The 27930-nt window shown below is 36.4% G+C and overlaps 1 protein-coding gene and 2 long non-coding RNA genes across 3 annotated transcripts in view; 2 read left to right on the forward strand and 1 right to left on the reverse strand.

Annotated features, from left to right (window-relative positions):
- The window catches only part of LOC141394102 (uncharacterized), a 524376-nt gene extending 508120 nt beyond the window's left edge, over positions 1-16256 (forward strand). Inside the window, exon 3 of the long non-coding RNA XR_012410252.1 lies at positions 15686-16256. This is a non-coding gene — a long non-coding RNA (uncharacterized lncRNA). The remainder of the gene's footprint in view (positions 1-15685) is intronic.
- Positions 5488-27930, reverse strand: part of LOC141394103 (uncharacterized) — a 590278-nt gene continuing 567835 nt past the window's right edge. The window contains exon 2 of the long non-coding RNA XR_012410253.1: positions 5488-5675. This is a non-coding gene — a long non-coding RNA (uncharacterized lncRNA). The remainder of the gene's footprint in view (positions 5676-27930) is intronic.
- On the forward strand, positions 21239-27509 carry corto (centrosomal and chromosomal factor corto). Its single transcript, XM_073967921.1, has one exon. It carries the CDS (start codon positions 23303-23305, stop codon positions 25199-25201), a length of 1899 nt encoding a protein of 632 aa, XP_073824022.1. The 5' UTR covers positions 21239-23302; the 3' UTR covers positions 25202-27509.

Raw genomic sequence — 27930 nt, forward strand, 5'->3', positions numbered from 1 at the left:
TGGAAAAGACCCAAGAAATGCAGATCGACACCTTCCATCTTTTCGTCGATTATAAAGCAGCATTCGACAGCCCTATACGTTCAAAGGTGTTCCAAGCCATGTCTGATTTTGGTATTCCTGCAAAGCTCATTCGGCTTTGTAGAATGACATTAACTGAGACGAGATCCTCAGTTAAAATAGGAAAGAACCTCTCCGAAGAGTTTATTACCAAAAGAGGTTTCAGACAAGGAGACGGCCTGTCGTGTGATCTATTCAACATCCTGCTGGAAAAGGTCATACGAGACGCGAAGGTCAAAAGAAATGGAACGATATACACGAACAGCCATATGTTACTGGCTTATGCCGACGACATTGACATCATGGGTCGATCGGAAAAGGAAGTAACTGACACCTTTGCAAAAGTCGAAAGAGAATCTGCTAAAGTTGGTCTGGCAGTAAACGGCGAAAAAACCAAGTTGATGGTATCAACGCGTAATATGTCCACAAACCCCGCACCATCTGTGAATGTTGGTACCTACAATTTTGAGGTAGTAAAGGACTTCGTCTACCTCGGCACCGCCATAAACACAACAAATAACATCAGTTGTGAAATACGAAGAAGAATAGTGTTGGCTAACAGATGCTACTTTGGGCTGAGTAAGCAGTTTAGGAATAAAGCCACCTCTCGTCAAACAAAAGTAACACTTTACAAAACACTGATACTACCCGTGCTAATGTATGGTTCCGAAGCATGGGTACTTGCTCAAGCAGATAAGGCAGTGCTTGGTGTGTTCGAGAGAAAAATTCTTCGAAAGATCTACGGGCCAATCTGTGTTGACGGCGAATATCGGCGTCGTATGAACAACGAGCTGTATCAACTATACAATGACATCAATGTAGTTGAACGAATCGAGATACAACGACTGCGATGGCTAGGCCATGTTATAAGAATGAGTGATGATGAACCCGCAAAAAAGGCGTATAAATACGGGCCGCATGGAGGTTCTCGCAGATCTGGAAGGCCAAAGCTTCGTTGGAGCGAACAAGTGAAACGAGATATCAGAAAGTTACATATCCCAGATTGGGAAAATACAGCAGCAAACAGAGAGGATTGGAGATTTTTTCTTAGTTCGGCTTATGGAACAAATGTTCTGTAAAAGGCCAGCTAAGTAAAGTAAGTAAGTAAGAACTTAAACTAAGTTTGGGTAAAATATTAAGAAACCCCAAATTTGAACCGAATTGGTTTATCCGTTCGAGAGTATCGTGCGCTCCAGTCAGACAGACATACAGACGGACGGAAATTGCTCAATCGACTCCAAATTGTCTGAAACACATTTCGTACAAACATACTTGGGGTCTAAAACCATTATTTCGATGAGGCACATTTTGCCCGTATGAAAGCATAAATACTGAGAGTATTAAAATCCGTGGAAGTCATCTCTCCACAAAAGATCTTAGTAGATCTTCTCGCCATAGAAGACTTCTAAAAGGTTTCTCTCCATAGAAAATTAGAACCGCTTCTCTCCATAGACAACCTTGGAAGGTCATCCCGTCATAGAAGTCCTTTAAAGAATTTCTATCCACAGAAGTCCTTAGAAGATCATAGAAAAACTTAGAAACTCTCCACAGCAAATCTTAGAAGTTCTTCTTAAAAAGTCTTTTCTCCATAGGAGATCCTTTCTCCATTGAAGACCTAAGAAGAACTTGGAAGGTATGCAATCGCCTTAAAAACATTTAAACGTCTTCTCTCCATAGAAGAACTTTATAATACATTTTCGGAGGTTTTCTTCTCAAATAAATCTTTAAAAAATATCTTCTGTCCATAGAAGACCTTTCGAAGTTTTCTCTATATGGAAGGTTTTTTGTCCATAAAAGAACTTTCGAAGATCTTAAGTCGTCTCTCCATAGAAGACCTAAATTATTCTCTCCATAAAAGACCTTAAATGATCTTCTTCCCAAGGTCCTCCCTGGACAGAAGAATATAGAAGGTATCTCTCCATAAAATAACTTAGAACGTCTTATCTCCATAGAACTTATTCTCTCCAAGAACTTTAAAAGACATTTTGGTAGATTTTGTTTTTCAATAAGACCTATAAAAAAATCTTCTGTTCAAAGAACACCCTTCGAGGTCTTCTGTAATGGAAGGCTTTTTGTCCATAAAAGAACTATTGAAGGTCCCCTCTCCATAGAAGTCTTTAGAAGATCTTCCCGCCATGGAAGATCCTATAATGTCTTCTCTCCAAAATAGTCCATAAAAGGTCTTCTCCCCACAGAAGCATTTTATAAGACCTTTTCGGAGGATTTCTGTAAAAATAAAGCCATAGAAGATTTAAGGTCTTCTCTCCATAGAAGATCTTGGAACATTTTCCCTCCATTAAAGGCCTTTAATGGTCTTTTCGCCATAGAAGATTTTCAAAGGTCTCCCTCTATAGAAGACCCTTAGTAGGTAGTAGAAAAACATTAAAAGACATTTTCGGAGGTTTTTGTCCAAAAAAGACCTTCCGAAGTCTTTTGTATATGGAAGATTTTTTGTCCCTAAAGGAACTTTGGAAGGTCAGCTCACTATAGAAGACCTAAGGTCTTCTCTTTATAGAATATCTAAAGTCTTCTTTCCTTGAAAAGGTTCCCCCTCCACGGAAGAACATAGAAGGTCTCTCTCCATATAAGATCTTAGAAGGTCTTCTCTCTATAGAAGAACTTTATAAGACATTTTCGGAGATTTTTTTTGTCGATGTATATGGAAGATTTTTTGTCCCTAAAAGAACTTTCGAAGGTCAGCTCGATATAGAAGACCTAAGGTCTTCTCTCCATAGAATATCTAAAATCTTCTCTCCTTGAAAAGGTCCACCTTCCACGGAAGAACATAGAAGGTCTCTCTCCATAAAATATCTTATAAGGTCTTCTCCCCATAGAATAACGTTATAAGACATTTTCGGAGGTTCTCTTTCCAAATAAAACCCTTAAGGAATCTTCTTTTTTGAAGGTCTTCTTGCCATAAAAAGAAAACTTTAGAACGTATTCTCTCCACAAAAGATCTGAAGGTATTTTCTCCATAGAATACCCTATACGGTCTTCTATCCAAAGAAGTAGATAGAAGGTGTTCTCTCCAAAGAAGTTCATAAAAGGTATTCTCTCCATAGAAGAACTTTATAATACCTTTTCGGAGGATTTCTGTACAAATAAAGTCATAGAAGACCTGAGGTATTTTCTCCATAGAACCTTAGAATTTCTCCCCTTCAGGGCTTTTATCCATAGAAGACCTTAGAAGACATTTTCGGAGGTTTTTTTTGTCCATAACAGAACTTTTGAATGCTCGCCTTAGAAGACCTTAGAAGGTATTTTCCTCATAGAAGACCCTATGAATAAACTATTCTTTCCATAGAAGATCTTCTCTTCATAGAAAACCTTCTCTCCGTAGATACCTCTCTCCTTGGAATACCTTAGAAGTTCTTTTTTTATAGAAAACCTAAGAATACCTCCATGGATGATATTTTAGAGCCTGATAGACCTTTATACAATCTCCTTTCCATAGAAGATCTTTAGTCCACTGGATACGCATAGCATGTCTCCTGGCTACAGAAATCAATTATAAACTATTCCTCTCTAGATGAGCTTCAGAAGGTCTTCTCTCCATAAAAGACATTTCAATGGTCTCTTGACCCTAGAAGACCTTAAGAAGGTCTAACCTATAAATATTTTAATTCTTTCCATCTTCTTCTTTTTCTATTGAATTTCCAATGCAACATTTTAATATTCCATCAGAAATAAAAAACTACTTTGAACGCTTAATTGATATTCAATAACTGACAGATGGGCGTATTTTTCGTTTGAAATGAAATTTCATTTCCTTACAAACTTTTTTTTTGAAAAGCATAAAGAAGAAGTAAAAGAGAAATAAATTTCATAGATATTTCACAAGTTTTATTTATCTCCTACTTAACTGCTGCGGCACTTCAAATAATCTCTTCAGACTTTGGGCGCCCAAACGTCACACCAAAAAGAGACGAAGGAAGAATGAAATAACATAAGAAAAAAATGATGACAAAAACTTTTTAATCTCTATCATAATCAGAAGACATCATTCATTTCTTCAAACAAACAACAACAACAACAAAAAGTAAACTTATAAAATGTCGTTTTTTTCCTTTTCAACTCATGGTACAAGTATAAAGGTAGTTTCATGCTAACAACTGATTTAAATTTTTTTCAAATTTTGAATTTGAAGTACGTTCATTGTCATTCTGAATTTGACACAGTACGTATGTATGTGTGTTTGTCAAGTGCCAGTCTTTTAATATTGATTTGTTTTAATAAACTGAAATGAAAAATTTTTGTTTAAACATTATGTTTTCCTGCTCTTCAAAATGTGCAAACGGGAACTAGGTATTTTAAAGAGGCTGCTATTGATGTAACCTTCACTTATCTGCTGTTGGAGGAACTATGTACATTTGAAGAAATCCCTCATTGATGTTGGTCATGGTTTTCACCCAACCAGCATGCAAAGATTCGGACAAACATCAATCTGTTTTGGGAATTCTGGCTGAGTTATGACGGACTAAACCTCAAGAAATTGTCATTCTCCACGAAAAGAAATTTGGCGAATGCACAGACCGGCAAAAGTGGTAAGGAATGCAAGCCGTTTATAGCAGTTCCATTGTTGTCAACGAGAATTTCGGAGTAGAAACCCAAGCCTTGGATGACATCAAGGAAGCTGTGTTTCTTTCAATAGTGTGTAACTAAACCATATCTGTAATAAATTTAACAGAAGTGAAACATCATTTGTTATGTTTAAAACCTTTTATTAATAAAAAAGTAACTAAAATTAACAAGATCTGTTCATCTGTGTGTAGACTCAATTCTTCCTGGACTGGCTGCGTCCATAAATTGGGGGCGGTCCCAATCCACATGTAGGCTATTGAGGCTGCATAGTCCGGATTATAACTGTCTGGGCAGTTGGCGTTCGTCTGCTGCGATTGATGGAGGCGGGGGTAGTCTGTTCTATAGATAGTGACAGTGATGCTTAAGGAGGTAACACACAGGCAGTTACTGCATCGACAACATCTTGTTTTGTTTATGTACTGGTGAAATCTTGGTCTCCTTAACAAGATGGTCCACTGGTATCATAAGGATCCACCCTGTTGCAGTCGGAGCTGCATTCTGGTAGGTTTGAATATTCTTCGATTGCGTAACGCTAACATTTGCATACCACAGACCAATGTATTGCTTAGACCGCCATCAAACCATCTGCTTTTTCACATGTATGAATCAGCTGGTCTGTATATTAGTACACCCAAAGTGACAACATACATAGAGGTCAACAAGGTTTCTTTATCAGCATTCCAAATATTGCCTACCAGCGACTGAAGCACTTTCTTCCTCCTTCCGATCTTGTCGCAAATAGAATTCTCAGAATTCCGTCGTTATTTCTGCTACAATATTAATAACACTAACGTGAATCCTCATCTGCATGATTTTTCAAACAGTTCGTGTGTTTCTGTTGATGTGGGGTTTGATAGCTGCTGTTCTAAAATTAATGTCATCAATGACTTCAGCAAAGGCACTCATTTTTGGTAGATACCTTTGGTGTTGTTGCCTGCAGATTTCGTTGTTCCATAGTATCTATAATGGCGGGATATTGAAATTCGGTGGTGTCAAAAGTTGATTTTATAAGGGAGCCTTACCAGCCAGCGGATTTACTAAAATTTTCAATGAATTTTTTTGAAGAACGAAAATATAATCAGAAACAAATGTAGTTTGTTTTTATTTTTATTACGAAATGTCATGTCAAATATTTGTTGTTCTTTATTTGACACGGTCCTGTACAGACATACAGAGTTGCATAAACATTCATTTCATAGATGAGATTACCTTTTATCATTCTACCATGTTTTCAACTCTAAGGAAATAACATTTTAAGTAGGTAAAAACCCATTGCCGCCCACTGTCATATTTCTCAAATACTACTACATACTACTTTTTGTTGTAAACGAATAAGTTGAGTAGAAAACAAAGTTTTTCTAAAGGACCCTCACCATAAGCACAGCTACAAACGGGGGGAATGAATACGTAGTGTTGAGTTTAGCATCACTGCTCTTGCCATCATAAATTATAAAGACACAAGGTGACAATAATCACATTAGAAAAGTATAAAGAAACGCTTTACAAACAACTTAAGGGTGGAGACACTTTGGCCAAGGACGGACCGAGAATGTTTTTTCACAATATTATGTACAAAAGCATACAAGAAATGATAACTTAGATATCTTATATGTATTAGGGTGTTTGGGGTTTCAAGGTTTTTTTTTTTAATTTGTCAACAATCCCAAAGTTTGCTAGAATTTTGTAGGTTTTAAAAGGGGAGAGAATCATTCGTGGTATCTCCTTCCTTATTTACTCATCCGTTATTCGGATATTGGTGATCGTACAATAGCATTTCAATGATGGATGATATTAAGTATATATTTATGATTATGTTCAATGATGTTCAGCTCTCTATTCTTGGCGGCATTTAAGAGAGTGTTTTCACCCAGCAAAAATATTCCTTACTAAATAATCGGGTTTTTATAGTACCTTTTGGTAGTCGTAACTACTTACAACACCTCCTACTGAGCCATTAATTTATTCTACGACCACTTGAATAACTAGTTATTCTGTGGCCAATAGAAGTTGAAAAATAAGTTAAAAAATCTACTTTTAGAACAGTTGAGGTACAATTTGTTTTCAATTTTAACACACTTCATATTTTTATTTTATTTCGCTCTCTGCTGGATTTGATCATTTTTATAATATAAAAATGAGTTACCAGATTTGAACTAAACGGACACCAAAGAAAGTGAAATAAAATACTGTAAAAAGGTTCCGCACAAACCACTTTGATTTTTTTTTTTCAAAAAATACTATGAAACGAAAAAATTTGTTCTCAACAAATAAATTCTTGTTGCCCGAATGATCTTTTGCCTATTTATGACAAAAATAACTTTTATTCCATCTAAATATTGAAAAACGTCTCGCACAAACCACTTTTAATTTTTATGATATATGAAATAAAGATATATATAATATAAATGATATATATGTAATGATATGAGGATAAAATCAGTGAGAAGCAAACCGTTATGTCATTTTGGTTCTGTCGTGTGCCCCTATAGCATAATTTCAGATAAATTTCGGCTTACAGCGACTTAAAAAATTTTTCCAAAATTCGGAACAAAATAAAATCTTTAAAACTTTTTTGATCGAATTACTTTATTATTAAGATTTTATGTAATCTTAGGTAAAAATTCATCAACATATCATGTCAAGTCAGTCAGGGTTATGACTTTATGACGAATCGACCGATTCGGTCCAAACTTTGGCTTTCGTAATATTTTGTCTAAACTTAGTTTAAGTTCGAAGGTGGGTTATATCGGTCCACTCCTTCCGGTACCTCCCCCACAAAAGTTCGAAAATGTTCGGAAAATTTGTGCTGACGATAACTCTTGAAGAGAGTAACTGCTTTGGTCCATACTTTGCACATCGTGAAATTTCTACCCGAATTGGATGAGGTTCCAATATGGACTCAATCGGTCCACTCCTTCGGGTGCCTCCCACACAAAATTTTGGAAAAGTTCAGTTTATGACCTGCTCTCGAATCACTTTGATTTTTGTTGTAACAACTTGTATTCACTACCCCCCATACGACGGTACAAATTTCATCAGGGACAAGTCCACACTTCCTGAGAAAATGCTCTGAAAGGTGCAAAAACCCCCTATGATACCGTGTGTAGTGGTTGGAGCGAAAGATAACTCTCAAAATTTGGCCATTGTAATATTTTGTTCAAACTTAGTTTAAGTTCGAAGATAAGCCATATCGGTCCACTTCTTCAGGTATCTCCCCACAAGTTTAAAAAGTGTTCGGAAAAATTGTGCGCACGATAAATCTTGAAAGGAGTGACCGATGTGGTGTAAAAAAACTCCTATGGCTCCATATCTATTGTCTGGAGAGCACGATAACTCTTGAACTGATCAACCGATTTGGTTCGAAATTTGACTCCCAAAACATGATCCACGTTTGAACTTAAATCCTAATCCACATTTTTGTCGGCAAGCGCAAATTTCCAAAAAGGGTCACAAATTTCTAAAAATATTGAGGGTACATCTCTGTCGGCAAAGCCGACTGTTACTTTTTTACATGTTTATTTTGTCAACAACAAATTCGGGTGCCGAAGGTGCACAGTGCGAAATATGGACTTTAATGGACTTTAATGGAACTTTACTCATAACTATTAATGTGAAGAACGTAGGTTACTAAAATGTTTGTTATAGTTGAGGGTCGTATGTGGATAAATATGGGCCACATAGACCTGCGGTTTCCTATAGCCCCCACATATCGGTGGTGACCGTTTTTACGTATTAGGTTCATTTTTCAACCGATTTTGCTGCAAATTGGTATATTGGGGTTTCAGTGGATGGAGAACATACTTCCTGAGAAAATGATCCGAAAGTTGCCAAAAACCCCTATGACACCTTGTGTAGTGGTTGGAGCGCAAGATAACTCTCGAACGGATCTGTCGATTCGGTCAAAAATTTGGCCTTCGTAATATTTTATCAAAACATAGTTTAACTTAGAAGATGGGCTATATCGGTCCACTCCTTCAGGTACCTCCCCCACAAAACTTCAAAAATTTTTGGAAAAATTTTGCGCACGATAACTCTTGAAGGAATATATCTACCAGATATAGATCAGGTTCGAATATGGACTATATTTGTCTACTCGTTCTGGTACCTCTCACACAAAATTTCGGATAAATTCACTTTAAGACCTGCTATCGAATCACTTTGATTTTTGTTGACGCGATTTGCATACGCTACCCCCATTACGACGGCAAAAGTTTTTTCAGGGGCAAGTCCATATTTCTTAGGAAAACAGCCCGAAAGGTGTAAAAAATCCCTATGACACCATATGTGGCTGTCGGAGAGCACGATAACTCCCGAAGTGTTCAACCGATTTGGTCCAACATTTTGTTTTCGTCATATTATATCCAAACTTAGTTTCATGGGGCAATACCGGTCCACAACTTCTCCCCAATATTTAAAAAATGTCACTAAAATGCTAAGACGATATCACTAACCAATTTGGTCCAAACTTTGGATCTCCTAATATTTTGTCAAAATTTAGTTTAACTTCTAAAATGGCCCATATCGGTCCTCCCTAAGGGTACCGCCTCAAATGTCCCAAAAGGGCCACAAAAGTCTGAAGAGACCTTAAACACATTCGATCTGTCCGTAGGTGAAAGTTTCACTTCACATTGGCTGAGGGTAAATCTGTCGGCAAAGCCGCCTGACACTTTTTTACTTGGAAAGCCGACGATTGGAGCCCACACACCCACCACTATGTGACATGCATGTTTCACCTTCAGTAAAGGCTCTTCAGACATATCGGATGTGGAGCGGCTTCGCTGTCCTCGAACTTTTCTTCTTTAAAATGCATTTTTGTATTTTGTTTTTTACAACAGCAATGAGGATTTTCCCACTTAGTTGTGCTTTCATGACAAGCGTTTAGCGCTGCCTTTGAAAGTTATGAGTTTGGCTCTCATTTACCCATTTACAGTTAGTCAACTTAATTATTGCAAAACCAAAATTATTACAAAATTTAAAATAAAACTCCATTTTATTGGTATAAATAAATATCATTATTAATATTTCTGTTAACAGTATCATTTTTACACATGGTTATTAATAAAATCTAATAAAAAAGTAGCTAAATTTCACTAAAAAAATTCTTAAAATTTACTAAAAGGAGAACAACTCATTATTTGTACTGTCAACTAAAGAATTGCAAAATTCAGAACTTTTCAGTCTTTCACGGTATTTTTCGAAAAGTTGGTTCTAATATTTCGTATGCCCACCTTGGGCATCAATAACAGCTTGTAAACGTCTCTGAATTTAATCAGTAAATTTCGGAACGTCATATTCCAATGATGTTTTTTGCCATTCTTCTTTAATGCAATTTATTTATTTATATTTTTCGAAATCCGTTTACCTGAGTTTCTCTTTTTCTGAATATACCGTCTATGTTACGCACACAACAATTAATTTATGATCAAAAATTATGGATTTACATGTCCACATACCATAAAAGTCATAAAAATCCTTAATTGCAAAAAATCGTTGGTAAAATCCTACGATTTTTTGCACATTATTTAATTTTGCAATTATTTAGTTGACACCACAAAAACCAAGTACCTATACCTTTTGTCCGTTGTTTTTGTAATTGACGACCGATTTCTGATTTTTTTTTTGCTTGCTGTTGTCATTAACAGGTAAATCAACAGATATGTACAAAAAACTCAACATTATTGAAAGAATTTCTTGTAGTAATTCCTAATTAAAAATCTAAATTTTTAAAAATGCATCGTTTGCAATAATATAGTTGACTAACTGTATATGTTTTAGTAAAATTTTTGAAAAGTAGTAAGATGAACGCAGACTTTCTGGGCTATGTGCATGTGCACTATACTGATGGAAAAAATTTTGGAACTCCAACCTCCTAATTTTTTCCCATTTTATCCAAAAAGCACGGGTTAACGTTAATCTATTGCAATATAAGGTTTTTGGGTCAAATGGAAAAAATAGGGGGTAGGAGTTCCAAAAAAAATAATAAATAAATAAATTGTTTGGTCAGTATAATTAATGTATACTTCCAGCTATTTGTTCAAATGTATGTACATCGTTTCAATTTTCTACATTGTGTTGTCGACCCAACCTATATTTTTTTCTGTTTTCTTACTTCATTGTATGTAGGAATGTCTATACAAACATTAAAATCTAATAGTTCTCTGAATCTTGATGCTGTCACGTATTGTGGGAGTTAAAGATTTCTTTTCTTATTTTTCTCAACAAAATATCTCCATTAGGTGTTATAATACAACTAACTACGGCACAAACAATTTTAACATCTAACCAAAAACAACAAGCATTTATCCTTATGCCTTCTAATGGACCCTAAAGCATTTTTATAGCCATAACCAGTCATTCATTTCTATGCTATTGTTGTTGTTGTTGATGGCCTTTGACGGAGATAAATTATAATCATCAGAGCAAATACTTGGTCCTTCGTTCTGCAAATGAGAGCAATGAATTCATTTCACTAACAGAATTCCTGCTCCCACACTCTTTTACTCCAAAATCGAAACAACCCCACTTTCTCCCACACTCATTGAAAATCAATCAATTCCACGCCATTCACACACACCCACAAATGTGAATGTTGTCTCCCCACTTAATGATTCGTCTCTTTAAAAATGAAAATGAGTTATTTTATGAGACCCCAATTATCTCATTTCTCTGGTTTTATATGCTCTTGCCATTTAGCGCAAACTCAAGGAAACACACCTCCCTTGCTATTTTTTTTTCTCGAAATGTAGCACGTTGTGTGTACTCTAGTTAGTCAGTCAGCCAGCCAGTCAGTTGGGTGAACAAGAAGAACAGCTGATTTGTTGAGAAAAACTGGTTTTGTTTTTGTTTATCATTTGGAAAAACAACAACAATATCGTTAGGTTTGTTGTTTACTTTATACAAAAACAGCTGAGTTGTTCTGTCGTTCGGCTGGCTGGATGGCTGACTAACACCGACATTGCTTATGACAATGAGAAACTCGAGAGTAATGTCGTTGACGTCGCAAACGGGTGTGTGCCACATCCAACCATGTGAGTTTGTGTGTGTAAATTACTATATAAGAAAAAAAAGAGGAAGTCCGGTTGTTGGCGCTGCTGGTGGTACTGCTAGTTGTTGTTTCTAGGTCTCCAACATTTATGAGCAGTGAGCACACAGCACATTGAAAGTAGTATCATGATTTGGATTTTCAATTTTTTTTTTCATTTGTTTATTTTTGAGTACAAACTACTTAACGAACGAACGGCCATGCTTATTTCTTCTCTTGCAATTTGAGAAGTATAGAACACCAACAACTCTCAGAGTAGGGTATTGTCATTGCTCGTAAATAAATTGTAGACGTCCTCAATTAGTTTACATTTTATGATGGCTCTTTTGCCGTCTGGTTGTTATTGTTTTTTTTTTTTTTTGCTTGAGAAACTCAATATTGTTTTTCTGGTAGTATTTATGTAGTATGGGCTTACATGAGTGCCTGTGTGTGTGTTCGTTCATGTGGGTAATGGCTGTTATGGCAACGACCTTCATGAGTTTTTCCCCTATGCACTCACTGAGTTTTATGTGTAGTTGCCATTATTATTGCTTTGTTGTTGTTGTCGCTTTTCTTAGTAGTAAATGTTTGAAAGGGGAAATAACTTTAAATGAGATGAAAAACTTATGTATAAATTTCTATGTCATCTTTGTGGAGATAATAAAGAAATGAGTACTGTCATAAATATTTAATATTTTTATGGAGAAATAACTTTAAACTACATAGTACCTACTTATTATGAAGGCGTAAATGTTTAGGATTCATAAATACGATTCATGATACGTATACGTACAGGGGACTGACTCTACTATGATAAGATTCTAGGGTTCCATTTTTATAAGCTCCACCATAAAATGGAGGGTATATTAACTTTGTCATTCCCTTTGTAACATATTGTAATACAGTCGGACCTCGATTATTCGTAATGGTCAGGACCAGCAAAAAAGTCTAAGTCTGTAGAACGGTGGCCTCTATGTCTTTTGAAATTAAGATACAGCTCCCAATATTTAAGATAGAGCTTTATAATTTAGCACAGAACATTCTATTACTTCTAAGATGTTTGCTATTGAAAATTGTGTTTAATTGAACACGTTTTGATATAACCTCGGTAGAACAGTAACTCCAGCATTTTTGAAGGTTTTAACCACATTATCCAAAAGACATAACTAACATTTGTAGGTATTCGTTGCGGGTATAAAACAATAACGCAGAGAATGGTCGTTACAGGGCCACTTTTCGATAAAACCCCCTATAAAACGGTACCCTGATTATCGAGATTTTCAAAAATTTATTCGTATTGTCGTACTGAAATGGGGTATAAAAACATTCTCGCATAAAATAGTCGGTATATGTTCACGTTTTTAGCCACATTATCCAACAAAACTTGATATTTAGTCTTCGGGCGTATAAAACATCCCCTTAGGTCACGTATTAAACAAATAGAATGCAATTATTTTAATGACACATTTTCAATAGTAATGCGATTACAACAAGTATGCAAATATCAGTCGGCTGTCCTGACGGAAATATACCCTCAGCCTCTGACCAAAACAAAAGGTAGCAAACACAATAATTACACCATATATAAAATAGTATATTGATTTTATATCAGGAGTTTGCTTCTTCAAATTACGTGGAAGCTGTAGCTACCGCAATGTGGGTTCTGATGATCTTTTGGGCCATTATCTCAGTAAGTATGGACTTATTCCAGAAAAAAGTATCGTTATAATAGGGAAGGCACCACTTTCGTATTACTTCGAGGTGGCTCCCAGGCCCTTGTGGCCTTCTTCTCCTTGTTTGTTTACGTCCAAGCACCGCTGTTTGCTTACTCTAAGCGTTATCTAGGTCTACCTTTTTCTTTCTCAACAGCTCTTCGAAGTATCTTGCGATTGCATTCCACTGTTCTCGATCTGTTACCATTTTCTTTACTATATTTACGACAGATATATCGCCAATTTCTGCTCGGAGTTCGAGCCATCGATTGCACGAAAAGAACGTGTGCCCCGCATCGTCTATTGTTTCTTCTTCCTCGTATAGGCAAAATGGGGAACTTCACTTTCCTCGTTTAAACAAATATTTTCGGAAATATCCATGACCGGAGAGCATCTGTGTGATGTAATAGTTTACATATCCGTGTCTTCTATTCACCCATCTTCTTCTGTTCGGAATAAGCTTTGCAGTCCATCGTCCATAGGTTTCTTCATCCCAGCGCCTATGCCATTTTGCATGTGTCTCTTCTAGCGTTATGTGAGAGTTTTGCCCCAAACAGTCTCGACCGTTCTTCTGCTACCAGATCGATGGATATCATACCCGCTACTATTTGAACAGCTGGTCCTGATACCGTGCGATATGCAGAAGCAACTCGCAATGCCGCTGTTCTTTGTACTGCTAGTATTTTCTTGGCTTTTTGTGTAGTTAACAGACTCCGGGCCCATATTTCGCATCCATATAGGAGAATGCTGTTGCACGCCTCCATCAGTAGTTTCCTTTTATTGGATAGAGGTCCTCCGACATTTGCCATCAATTTGCTGAGTTGGGGTGTGATATGCGTAGCTTTTTCAGTTGCATATTTCATCTGCGCAGAGAATGCCATTTTATTGTCCAGTCGTATTCCCAAGAATGTTACAGCTTCCTGTGTGCGAATGACTATGTCATTTACATTCATGTCGACAACTGCTGGAATATGCCTACTTGACAGAAATACCAGCTCGGTTTTGTGCATGGCCAGCTCCAAACCGTGTGATTCCAGCCACGCTCTGGTTCGGATTTGCGTCTGGCTTCATCTGTGCTTCTGGCCTGGATAACTGCGGCTATATCATCTGCGTACCCTACTAGGAATGTGTTTTCAGGCATGTCTATTTTGAGAATCTCATCATAGCTGATGTTCCAAAGATCAGGACCTAAGATAGAACCCTGTGCGGCGCCAGATGTTATTTGTACATTCCGTGTACCTTCGCTGGTTTTGTGGATTAGTACTCTTTCGATTTAAACAGTTTTTGCTAAATTTTTGGTGAATAGGTACATATTTGAAAAATATTGAAAACTTAAATCGGACTTTGTAAAATTATTAAAACTCCTTCTGTATAAGCCATGGGTTTTTGATATTGTATATTAAAATACTGGGGAGGTCTACGCATTTAAGGTACTTCCCGACGTAAACTTTTAAAACGCAGATACATTTGTCTTCTTTTTCGGATCTCTTTCATAATTTGTCCGATTTTATTTTTTGTGTTGTACAGTGTAATGTTAGTGAAAGAAACTATGCTGATTTCGCTTATTACCATGATCTACAATGTTACATTTAGCCAATCTGTTTAAAACGGAGCATATAGTTGTCCAAACATAATCCAAGTCATAATTATCGACCCTTCGAAAAAAATCATACATTTTCTAAGAATTGATACAGATTTTTTGCATACATACATATGTACATATATTTTTATTTCCTTAATATGTGATTTTCATTACAACTTTATATTTTTATATTTTCATACTCTCAGATGTTAACAATTTAAAAATGTGAATTCATAAAATTCCAATATGATCCCTTTAATATTGAAAACTCGACAATACCGTCGGTAAGATTGTTTGACGACTGTTTTACTTCAAAGAAATAACTATTAAAACCAAATTTAAAAACCTAAATTCAGAATATTTTATTTATTAGTTGAGGAGGCTATTCAAAACCTTGGATCGAATGTATTACAAACTTTCCTAATATCGGGCCCATTCAGAGATGTCTGCGCAAGGGGATGTTATGTTCAAAATAAATGTAGGAAAATATTTTTAAGACGTGTTTTTGGGTAAAAATACTTTTGTCTGAAATTGTTGGTCTTTGATTGCGTATAAACGGTATCGAAGCAAGTACTTCAAAGAAACTAAATTTTTCATACAAAATGCAATGTACATTCCATTGAACTCATTTCTATGCAATTTCTCATTCCCCGTTTAATTGTATTGTTTAAGTACATTTAATATTTAGTTAATTATTACAATTATAGTTTTACTTTTCTAATTTTTTTTCAGGAAAGAGATGACACTATTGTTGGAGAAAATGTAGCAAAAAAACATTAAAACGGAAATGAGCAAACCAATGGCACTAATTCGTTGCAAACAACACAGCACACAACAATAAAAGCAATAAAAAGAATAGTTTCAAAATTAAATTGAATTCAGAACAAAATCCCCCTGAACAAAAATTGCATGCTAAACAATATGAGGGGAAAGTCCCCGTGCTCCTCCCTTTAAATAGACAATGAACAACGATACTGCTGTGCTAATAGAGGAATCCTTAGTTTTAAAACTAACGTGGGTTTTCATTCAATTTTCATACAAGCATAAACTGGGAACTTTGTAGTTTTTTTTGTGAATGTTTGTTTGAAATGTTAGAAAGAGAACGCTAAACATATGATTTCAGCAGCAACAACAACAACAGCAACAATTGCAGACATCACATCACTACTACGACTATTTCAAACAATTTACAGCAGTCCCAAAATCGCAGAAACAGCAACAATATCATCCATCGCTACTACCGGCAACATCGCTCAACAAATTCCGCACGATGTTAAAACCGATGGTTTATTAGTGTGAACAAGTATGTATGAGTGTTTTTTTTTTCTTTATGGCACACAACTACTACCACTACAAAATCGACTAACACCACTACTAATGCTGTCCCTGCCATGCCATTGCAATAACAAAAAGTAAGCCTAAAAATCTATACATTTAAAAGGAAATAAATTAAACTCAAATATAAAGATGGCCGCCGCCATGCACAATGGCTGGCTGGATGGCTGACTTGCTGCTCGTTCGGGCTCTCGTCGTCGTCGTTTTGAATAGTGACAGACAAACAAACATACAATACAACTGTATGGCGGCGGTCTTTCAAATGAGAGTCTTTGTTGCCGTTACTGTGTTTTTGTTGTATTTCGTTTGTCTTCGCATTGTTGTTGTTATTATTATTGTTATTTTTGTTACATGGGAATTAAAAAATATGGCCAACGACGAGCAACAACAACAAGAACAACAACAAAAGGGCACTACTACTAAATTCATTTGAAAGGAAAAACTAAGACGAGCAAAAAACCACCCAAAATACTCACTCTAGAAAGGAAACACAGAGTCAGTCTCGCAAGTAGTATTATTTCCCTTGGAGAAAGAGAGGATGGCCAAACCACCAATGTGAGAGTGTGTGCGTACGTTAGTTTTTGAATGAAATTCAAGAAAGGCTCACAAAATGTGTGACAATTCTGTGAGTGATAAACATGTGAAAGAGACAGAGGGTGAAAAAGGAATAGTTTTTGGAAAGAGCGAAATTTGGAGAGAACAATCTTTGGGGAATTGTGTCATTTTAGCAGTTTTTGAGGTACTTTGGCGTTTTTTTTTTCAAATTAGTTGAAATTTATTATTAATAAATATGTAAAGGATATTTAAAAGGGAGAAATGGGAATGGGGAAATTGATTTGGTCTATTAATTTGCAGGAAAATTTTTAATGCAAAGTATTAACTCTACTGGTTAAAGAACATTTCCCTCCGATTTCTGTCTAAAGGATGTTTTTATGAGAGATGAGGGCCTACTGCCAAGTTTGTAAGATTTTCTCTGGGATTGTATTAAGGATTACGGGCAGATTAGGTAGTTCTGGAAATATGCATAAGTTCCACGACATGTTGACAAACCAAAGAATGTTTACTGCTTAAAAAATACGAAAAAATTTCATTCCCATAAATTATTTTTGCCGAGCTAAATCCAAAATGTAGCTGCCAAGTATATTCGACAAAGGTACGAAAGTTTTAAATACAGTCGAAATCGATTATAACGTCATTGTTTATAACGACATATCGGACGAAATAAAAAAGTCTCAAATTTCTGCGGCTGTTTGTAGCCCACACAAAACAAATATCGCTTATAACGACGTTCCGGTAATATCGATCAATTACGTTGGCCCCATGGGCGCCGTTATGAGCGATCTAAAAGCAGCTGTCAGATTTTACCAATTGAATTTGGTAAATTCATGGGAGTTTTTCATCTGCCTCGATACCCAGGGAAACCGACCACAGATACATATATGTATATATGCATATCCGGATCGATTTCTGAGACTAAAGACCTAGAGATATTGACTAGTGTAGACAATATACACTTTGATAAGATGTGCATCATTGAAATTATTAAATTTGTCATTCCGTTTGCAACACATCGAAATATTCGTCGGAGATCCTATAAAGTTATATATTATTGATCAGCATGAAATTCTATGTCGATTTGACCATGTCCGTCTGTCTGTCTGTTGAAATCAAGATACAGCTCGCAATTTTAAAGATAGAGAGTCAAAATGTGGTACAGAAGTTGTTATTACTTGCAGGATGGTTGGTATTGAAAATGGGATATATCGGTCCACGTTTTGATATAGCCCGCATAAAGCGGTACCTCCCGATTTTCGGTTTTTTTAAGGTTTTAGCTTCATTATCCTACCAAAATGGCTGAAATTTGGTACGTAGTCTTCTTTAGGGGTATAAAACTTTCCCCCAGAATTTTGTCGGCATCGGTCCACACCTTCATATAGCCCCCATAGAACGGTACCTCCCGATTTTCGGTATCTTTAAGGTTTTAGCTTCATTATCCCACCAAAATGGCTGAAATTTGGTATTTAGTTATCGTTGGGTGTATAGAACTTTCCACCTGAAATTTGTTGGTATAGGTCCACGCCTTAATATAGTCTCCATAGAACAGTACCTCCAGATATTCAGTATTTTGAAGATTTTAACTTCATTATCCCACAAAAATGGCTGAAATTTGATATTTAGTTATCGTTGGGTGTACAGAACTTTCCACCTGAAATTTGTTGGTATAGGTTCACGCCTTCATATAGCCCCCATAGAACGGTACCTCCGGATATTCGGTATTTTGAAGGTTTTAGATTCATTATCCCACCAAAATGGTTAAAATTTGTTAATTAGTCTTCGTTGAGGATATAAAACGTTCCACCTGAAATTTGTTAGTATAGGTCCACGTCTTCATATAGCCCCCATAGAACGGTACCTCCCGATATTCGGTATTTTAAAAGTTTTAGCTTCATTATCCCACCAAAATGGTTGAAATTTGGTAATTAGGCGGAGCTAAGTATTTTCGTAGATGAAAGGAAACTAATTATTCCATTCTCTTTCAATTACTTGTTTCTCATATTTTAGAAAATGTTTGTCCTTGACGATACATTTTTAATCGAGAGCAAGTCAATACCTTCTAAGATAATGACACAAAAGCTCAAAAACCCTGATCGACACCAATTAAAATTAAAAATGTCACGAGAACTTACGAATTGGGTATGCCATTTGGCAGAAGAAACTCTAAAACATGGTTTTTGAACGCTTCAACAGCATCTTCTGGTGACGAAAATCGTTGACCACGCTTTATTTTTCTTGATGTACGGCGGATGGACCATCAATTTCACGTTTTGTTCGGTCAAAAAAGCGCGGGTTTGAATCGATGTTTGAGAGCTCACATTGCCATGGTGCAAAATGATTCGTCTTCTCTTGTTAATTTTTTGAATTTCTCTGGAGACTTTAGGCAAACAAATTGTAGTGTACTACGCCGAATTAACCATCCTACGTTTCTCAAGTCGTAGACTAGCCACCTGGTCGGTTTAGCCGAAGAAACAGGCGACCATTTGTTTCGAAGTGCTTCTTTGATGATCAACTTTCGTTGGATTTGGCTCGCCTTCTAGAACTCCCACGGTCGATTGCTGGTTTATTTCGGGATCATACGCATAGATCCGAGATTCGTCGCCTGCTTAGATCTTATAAACGTAGCTTGAAGAATCGCAATCGTATTTATTCACAATTTTTTACTCAAATCGACAAGAGCCTTTTTTGAGAGATTCTCAAATTGTGCTGAATCTTTTGATAAAAAAACCCAATTTTGTGCCCAGGTGTTCATGCAATATCGAATGTTAGTTGGAGGAACAAATGCCCAAAGTGAGATAGAGGCATCACCTCACGTCATACAACATGGCGATCTTGCATTATCCGTTCACGCACGGCTTAATTTCTTCAAGGCACAACGGCCGTTTTTGGACGACCCTTACGATCTTCGTTCTTTAGCGAGTGTAGGCCACGATTGCATTCGTTAAAGCAGATTTTCATAGAGTTACAGGATGGTCCTTTATTGGTATACAAATATTTAATTTGATCTATGCTCTCTTGCCGTAATTATCAACGACGAAAGTTGTGAAAAAATTTTCATTTTTTTGCAAAGTGATTTTTCAAGTCGCTGTAAACAACACAACACATGATCGTATGTCAAACTGTCCTGAGTACGGTTATACTAAAAACTGTCGAACTTTCAAAAAAAAAAAAAAAAAAAAATCAAATTGCGTCTGCAATACTTCGTGTAGAGTTTTGCCAATTAAACTATATTGAAAGACCTAGTTCGCTATCTATTTTAATGAATACCGGTTGTTTGTATGAACAAAATGCGTATACATAATATCAGACGTCAGTTTGTATGACGTTACTCATAAATTTTTAAACTAGGACAGTGAACTAGGTCGTTGAATTGCCCAACTCTAACATGTTGCCTAGGCCAGAAACTCTTCTAATTGCCCTCGTATAATTTTTGTTGTCTTGTGCATGCTTCCTGGCCACTTTTGGCTTTAGTCAACTTAAATATAGCAATATATTTCTTTCTTAGGGGAAGTTCAAATCGTGTTGAGATACTCCTCTCGTAGTCTTTGGGGGCTTTGTTACATACCTGTAATTTAATTCCCCTTCTCCCGGTAGTGACCCACAACCCTATGTGGTATTCCTGCAATATATGAACGATTACGGTCTTTTTAATGCAGGCTGTATAGATTGGGGTCACCAGAAGAATAATTAGGGCGACGATTTTCGATAGAATCTTCCAAAACTTCTTTCGTCACCTACGAAAAGTTTGATTATTTTTAAAATTAGGGATCTGTCCAAAGAACATTTAGGTCCACCGCAGGAGTGTTGTGTTTTGTGCAGTCATAGCTTGAGGGTATTTAGAACTCGGCAAAGACGAAGGATTCTTTTTTACGTTTTTAACCACTATATCAGAAATTATCCTAAATCATCTTTGCCCATATCCTTTTTGGCGTTTTTTTAGCAACATTTCTCACACAAACAAAATTTGCAGGATTATGACAACACTGCTATTAAGTAATATCAACTCTCACGGCGGAGAATGGTGAGAGCTCAATTTGAGGGGCTTGTAATTAACAGTAAATCCAATGCCGTATAGAAATGAGTTGAATAGCTGTTGTTGTTACGACTAGCGCACATTGCAATTGGTTACCTAAATAAAGTTACTCTCGTTCGCTCTCCAGGGAAAGAGATGACATTTGTGTGTCAAAGCTGCAATTGGTTGATGCTTTGGGTAGAGCATAACTCTCTGAGAGTTTCCCTTTCAATGGGGTTACAAATTGAGTGGTTTTATTGTTCCACTGTATGTTTTGTACGCTGCCTTATGGCCAATGGCAAAAACAGCTGTTTTGTTTGCCCCGTGAAAATACTCAAATGTTGTTCTAGGTAAAGGCCGAAAAAACAGATGATTGTTGGGGCGCACATTGAGAGTAACCACTACCACCAATTGAGAGTGGCATACACATTGTTTGGTGCCTACTTCTGGGTTTTCGGACATGGGGCGAGAGAAACAGGTAAAGAATGTGTGTGTGCGAACAAACAAAATTTCATATGCTGTAAATGTTTGACGTTGACAGCTCAGTCAGTTGAGAGAGCTCGTACGATAAAGACGCCTTTACGTTTGTTAGAACGATAACGAGACGCCGTAAACATACAAGAAATTTTGAAATATTTCCATAAAACATTATAACAATAAACAAACATTTAATAACAACAACAACGCGAAGAGCTCGTAACACAAACGCGTTAAATATCTGTATCTACTATAAAACAACATAATAACAACAAGAAAACTTATTTTTATATGCAAAGAAAAAAAAAACAAGATTCCAAAAACAAACAAAGAAATTCATTTGACAACAAATTGTGATATTTAAAGAAAATACAACAAGAAAAAAAGTAAATTTTTGGAAAATTCCACAAAAAAGGATAAATTGAAGAAAAGACCTTAAAAAGCGTCTTAAAAATTTAGTGAAAAATCAAAAAGAAACAACAAGAAAAACCAAGTCAGTTGTTTTTGTGAGAGCACAAGCAAGAAAATCAAGAGAGCAAAAATATACAATTGTGTGTGTGAGAATTTAATTGAGTTAATTCAAGAAATCACTCAAGAGAGAATTATCACTGAGAGCAAAAACACTCAATTACTACGAGTGAAACTGTGACCAGAGAGCGAATACAGTGCGCGTGTGAAACAGAGAGCGAGAGAGTTGCGCGAACATGCTGATGAGAATTGCCTAGAACTCTCATCAAGCCAAAACAAAAAACTTACTCTCGCCAAGTGAGCCGCAATCATCTCACCAACGCCATCATAACGCAATTTTATGTTAAACGCTTACAACGTAACGCATTCGAAGCAATTTAACGTCTCTGTTTCTTCGACTGTTCCATAACGTTAAAGCTGCTCGTGGTAAACGGACGGACAATAATTACCGTAATTTGTAAAAAAACACACAAGAATAAAACTCAGCAAAAGAAAACGCCCGTTCAGAATTTTGGAAGCCAAAAAAAAAAAAATAGTAGCCCAACTACATTTCTGCCGTCGCGTCGTCTCTGTAAAGCAGCTTTCTTTTGTAAATTTCAAAGAAAAAAAAACTAAATTCTTAAGACTGAATACACAACAAAAATAAAATTAAACAAAAAACATTATAAAAAAATTCCCTAATTTTTTATAATAATAACAACCAACAACCATAATATAAAGACTGATTAAAACTATATTAAAAACAAAAATATAACCAATACCAATACAACAAAAATATTATTTAAAATACGGGTCTAATAAAAGCAAACAAAAAAATAAATAACAAGGAGAAGTAATAAAACAACAACAAAAAATTCACATAGAATACCTGCTAAACAAAAAAAAAAAATCAAGTTACATATTTTACACTTTCATGGATTAACGTTCCTGCTACTACGACAACAACAACAACAACAAATTTAATCAATATAATTAATCAGTAACAATATAACAACAAAAATCCGCCTATTAATCAACAATAGCAAAGCCTATATATATAATAGCCCTGTGGATTACCTATATTATATATATAAAATTTGTTCAATAACAACTACATACTACAACAACAACTATCAACAATATTAAAAACAAACAAAAAATAAAACAAAAGCTTGGATTACCAGTGCCAATTTGTTAAGAAAAAAAAAAACAACAAGAAAGAAAAAAAAGAAGTTATTAAAAATTTGCTAGAAAAATACTATCCAACATAACTCCCCTGAGAAAACAACCTCATCCTCCTATTCCAAAACACAAAAATTATCACTAAAAATGTTTTGAACAAAGTGTTGAAACAATAGAGAAAGTGTCAGTGTTAAATGTTCACTATCAGCTCGAAATCACTTCGAAACGCTGTGAGCTCATAACTAAATTTGACAACAAACCCTCCTCATCTTCGGTGAAAGGGTCTACCGGTCATTTTTGTCAACTCGGCTTACCAGCTTCATAAGCAAAACACCAGCAACATGACTATGGCAGCCTGTTACGCCAATTATGACATGGCCTCATTGGCCTCTCATAGTTTGGCCCAAACACAAACCGCCCTGATGCACCAGCATCATGGCCAACACCACAGTCAGCAACAGCAACACCTGTACCAGCAAAACACCTCCTCAGCGCATCATAATACCCACAGTCATTACTCACACAATGCCTCAACGGCATCCAGAATGTCAACGATGGCGGCGTCGGCTAATCAAAATGGTGTCGCCGCCGCCGTTAACTCCGCCACATCCGCCATCGCCTCCTCATCAGCATCAGTGTTAGCCAGCGCTACTGCCAGCCAACAGCAACGTAACCAAAATGCCTCCAACTCTGCCACAGCAGGAGCAGCCACATCCGCATCAGTATCAGCCTCAACACCCGCCTCACAACAAACAGCCCACAGTGCGTCCACAACGTCACCGGCCAAAGACTACTCAATACCTCTGCATGTGGACTGCAGTGTGGAATATGAATTGCCCAACCAGCCCAAACCACCAGCGGGGCAACGTGTTGAGCCTCTGTTGATGATACACCCATGTTATTTCCGTAAAATGGAATCGCAAAGGCGTAGTCCTTTTGTAAATAATATGCCCACAGCGGCTGCGGCCAGGAATACAGCGGCTGCAGCTGCTGCCCTCACACACTCCAGCTCCCAAAACTCAGTGGTAACGTCGTCATCACGGCGGGCCAGACAAACTCAGGTTATACAACAACAACAACAGCAGCAACATCACCAACAGCAACAACAACACCAGCAGCAGCAACAACAACAACGCCAGGCTGTACAAGCTGCCCAACAGTATCAACAACATTTGCAACAGCAACAACTCAGGCATAATCAACAATCTCAGCAACAACAACAAATGTCACAAATGTCGCAACAGGCCCACTACCCAGTAGTGGTTAGCCACCAGCAGCAGCAGCAACAACAGCAACATCACCAGCAAACCTCCACTAATGCCAGCAATGCCTCCTCCTATTTACGTTCCACACAAAGGGCGACATCAGCGGCCCAACAGCAACAGCAAAGATCAAGCCAAAGTCACCTTTTAGTACAACAACAACAGCAGCAGCAACAACAACAAAATGCCTCCAATCAATGGGATCATTTGGCGGCTGCTGCAGCAATTGCTGCCCGTAGCTCCATGACTCCAGCCCATCTGAATTATGGCCAACAAAGTTCCAATAAAATGCAGAATGCCGCAGCAGCAGCTGCCGCCGCCAATAATGTTGGCAAGCGGGATGCCATGATTTCGGGTAGTGGTATTTATGGAGCCTCTAGCAAACAACAGCAGCAACAACAACAACTAAGCATGGGTTCTCTGTGGAATACAGGAGACACGGCATCAGTGGCTGCCACTGTTGCCTCCAGCAATTCAGCCAATGTTAATCTTATGATGGACCGTAGTCCAATGGCCACAGTTCCTAGTAATTATCAGGCTGGTCCTGAGGCCACGCCTCAACTAAACAACAACCAAAGTTCAGCAAATGCACGCCATTATGCAACAACAATTGTGCCCAACTCCCAACAAAGCCATACATCTGCAGCAGCAGCAGCGGCGGCGGCAGCAGCTGCTGCAGCCGCAGCCATGACCTCACATCATCAACAACAACAGCAACATCACTCCCAGCACAGCCAACAACAACATAGCCAGCTGCAACAACAGCAACACTATTCGGAAAAGATCAGTGGCAAATATCGACAATACTTGAGATCTCAGCGTATGCATCCATATTTGGCAGCCACATCAAGTGCCGCGGCAGTGGCGAATTTGCAACAAACGTTTCCCCAATTCACAGCAGCCACAGCGGCCGCCGCAGCTGTGACAGCAACACCATCATTCCAGCATTTGCAACAAATCTCCTGTTATAATGTGTGATAAAACTGAGTTCCAGAGCCGCCGCCAAGTGGGATGTTGATGATGATGACCACAACAAGAACAACGACGACGACGAAGCCGTTTCCGGATGACAAAGGCTAATGTTAATGCTACCACTCACTCTCCTGATCCTGCTTACTCCTCCCATTCTTCCTTCTCCGCATCTCTTTAAGTTATTCAAACGAAATATGAATCCAAAGAATGAAAAGATTGTTTTTTTGTAATTATTATTCGCAACTCTCTAAGATAAGGCAGCAGCAGCATAAGTGATATATAAAATGAATGAAGCCGAAGATGGTGTGGAAGGAACCAGCCAGGAATGAGGAATGAATATATCTTATGGCATTGCAAGGCGTGCGTTTTTGGCTTTAAATTTGGCACCTGGTCCAACCTGGGGAGGGAAAAGTTCTTAGAAAGGCTGTACATATTATTATATATATATCTTTAATGTATAAGGAAAAAAGCTTTACTTAGTAAAAAAACACTTATAAAAAACTACAACAAAAAAACAAACTCCCCCCTCTTGAATACAACAAAAAAAGACTCAACTTTTTCCCCTCTCCAACCATGGAAGACAAATGCCGACGGAAAAATGAATGCCACCATGCCAGCCGTAGAGACGTAGCCCCGTAGCGGCTGAATTGAATTTAAAGTGAAAACAAGAATTGTTTTGTTGCTAAAAAGGCATTGTAGGTGTTGTTGCAACTTTACCCCAAACTGCAGATGCAGCCAGCAGTTAGATGCCGCCTTCATTATCATGTCTAGCAAAAATGAAAATTTGAAGCCAAACCCCACCACAGCCCATCAATCCCAAACCCTAAATTTCAACTGGCATTATTGTGATTTTATTTGTACAAATTAAAAAGTGTTTAAATATTATTATTATTTTTTTAATCTAAAAATATTTTTTTTTTTTTTAATTTTTAAATGGAATTCTGTTAATGTTTAAATTTTCTAAATTTAAAGTAGAAAAAAAAAACAAATTAAAATTATACTAAAAATAATACAAAAAAATCTATGCTGATTGTTATGGAAGAAATAAGAAATTTTCCTTTAAATAAATCTCAAAAAGTTTAAGATTAAAACAAAATTATTTTTTTTATTTTAAAATGACATGAAAATTGTATTAAATGATGCAAAACAAAAAGTAAATTTTACAATATGCCCCACACATTTAAAACAAAAGAATAAATTGGAAACTATTCCTAATCATCCACAACAACCAGAGACAAACCATGTTAGCCACCAAATAATGCTGTTGGAAAAATTTCATAAAAAAGTTAATGCTTAAATAAAAATACAAACACAAGAAAAATAATAAAAAAAATCAAAAACACAACAAGGTAAATGAAAATATAAAATTATTATTATCAAAAAAATATAAAACGAAGTAAAAAAGTAATTATTTGTAAATCTATGGAATTAGTTTACAATTTAAAACCTAATAATAATAATGATAACATGAATAAAAATACAAATTAATAATAATAATTATTTAAGCATAACAACAAACAATTAGACCGACACAAAAATAGCAACAAAATTATTACAAAAAATAAAAATAAAAAAAATACTAAGAGAAATGCATGCAACAACCCAGAAAGACATAGACAGGCAAGACAAAAAAGGCAACAAACAACATCAACAACAACATAAATATATATAAATATATATTAAAAAAAGAAAATACAACAAACAAACAGAACATAAACAAACGTAAAACAAAACGTATGGTAGTGATATTTGTTATAAAATAATTCATTTTTTAGTAATTAATTTAATTTAAAAAACAAAAACAATAAAAATTAATATATAAAAAACCCCAAACTATATATATTATATATTAATAATTATTAAAATACAAACTATAAGTATAATAATAACAAATTATAAAATTGTAAACCTCTCCCTTTCCAAAATTCCTTACAAAAACCCAAAAAAAAAGAATGTTAGTCGCAAAAATTCAAAATTCCATATTCATAATCACCTTAAACTCCCCCTCCCCATCCCCCTTAAATATTGTAAAATAGCCTAAACTAACCCACCACCTTATTAACTTAAATATGTATACCCTTCCCCTCCACATGTCAACCTAGAAACCCCTCCTCCCAACCCCCCTCTCTTTCTATCTCTCTGTAAACCTTAAAGTTTTTTGGCATCATTGTATCTCTAAAAAATAACATCTCTAAATTATTATATCCCCCCAACAAAAGCAACAAAAAAACCAAGAGAACTATAATGGAAAAAATTATTGCAAAAAAATCCATTAGCATGAAAAGAATACAAACCAATTATAAGTAAAAAAGAACATAGTAAAAAAAAACAAGAATGAATGCATAACAAGAGAAAGAAGCAGATTGAAAAAAAGGAATGAGAGTAAATAAAAGAAAATAATGTTACATTTGTCATAGACGGCGAGGGGCTCTTTCACCCAGGCTCCGTCGTTCGCTATGGACAAAACAAACAAAAAATGTTACCAAAAATTAAATCTTTAATTGTGTTTTTATTTCCTGTTTTGGGATAATCGCCGTCGCCGCATTGCATGCGTGTGTGTGTGATTGCGTGTGGTTTTATTTGGTTGGGAATCTAAACATTAACTTCCGCTTTTCGTTTTATTTGGCTGTTTAGAATGTGTTTCCGTCGTTGTTTAGATTTCCGGCGGCATACATGCAGTGCTGCTACATGATTTGCCGTCGGCAAATGCATTTGTATTCTGTGATATGTGTTGG

The sequence above is a fragment of the Musca autumnalis genome, unplaced genomic scaffold (assembly GCF_047663935.1).
Source record: "Musca autumnalis isolate F117 unplaced genomic scaffold, ASM4766393v1 scaffold_1, whole genome shotgun sequence".
Taxonomy (NCBI): domain Eukaryota; kingdom Metazoa; phylum Arthropoda; class Insecta; order Diptera; family Muscidae; genus Musca; species Musca autumnalis.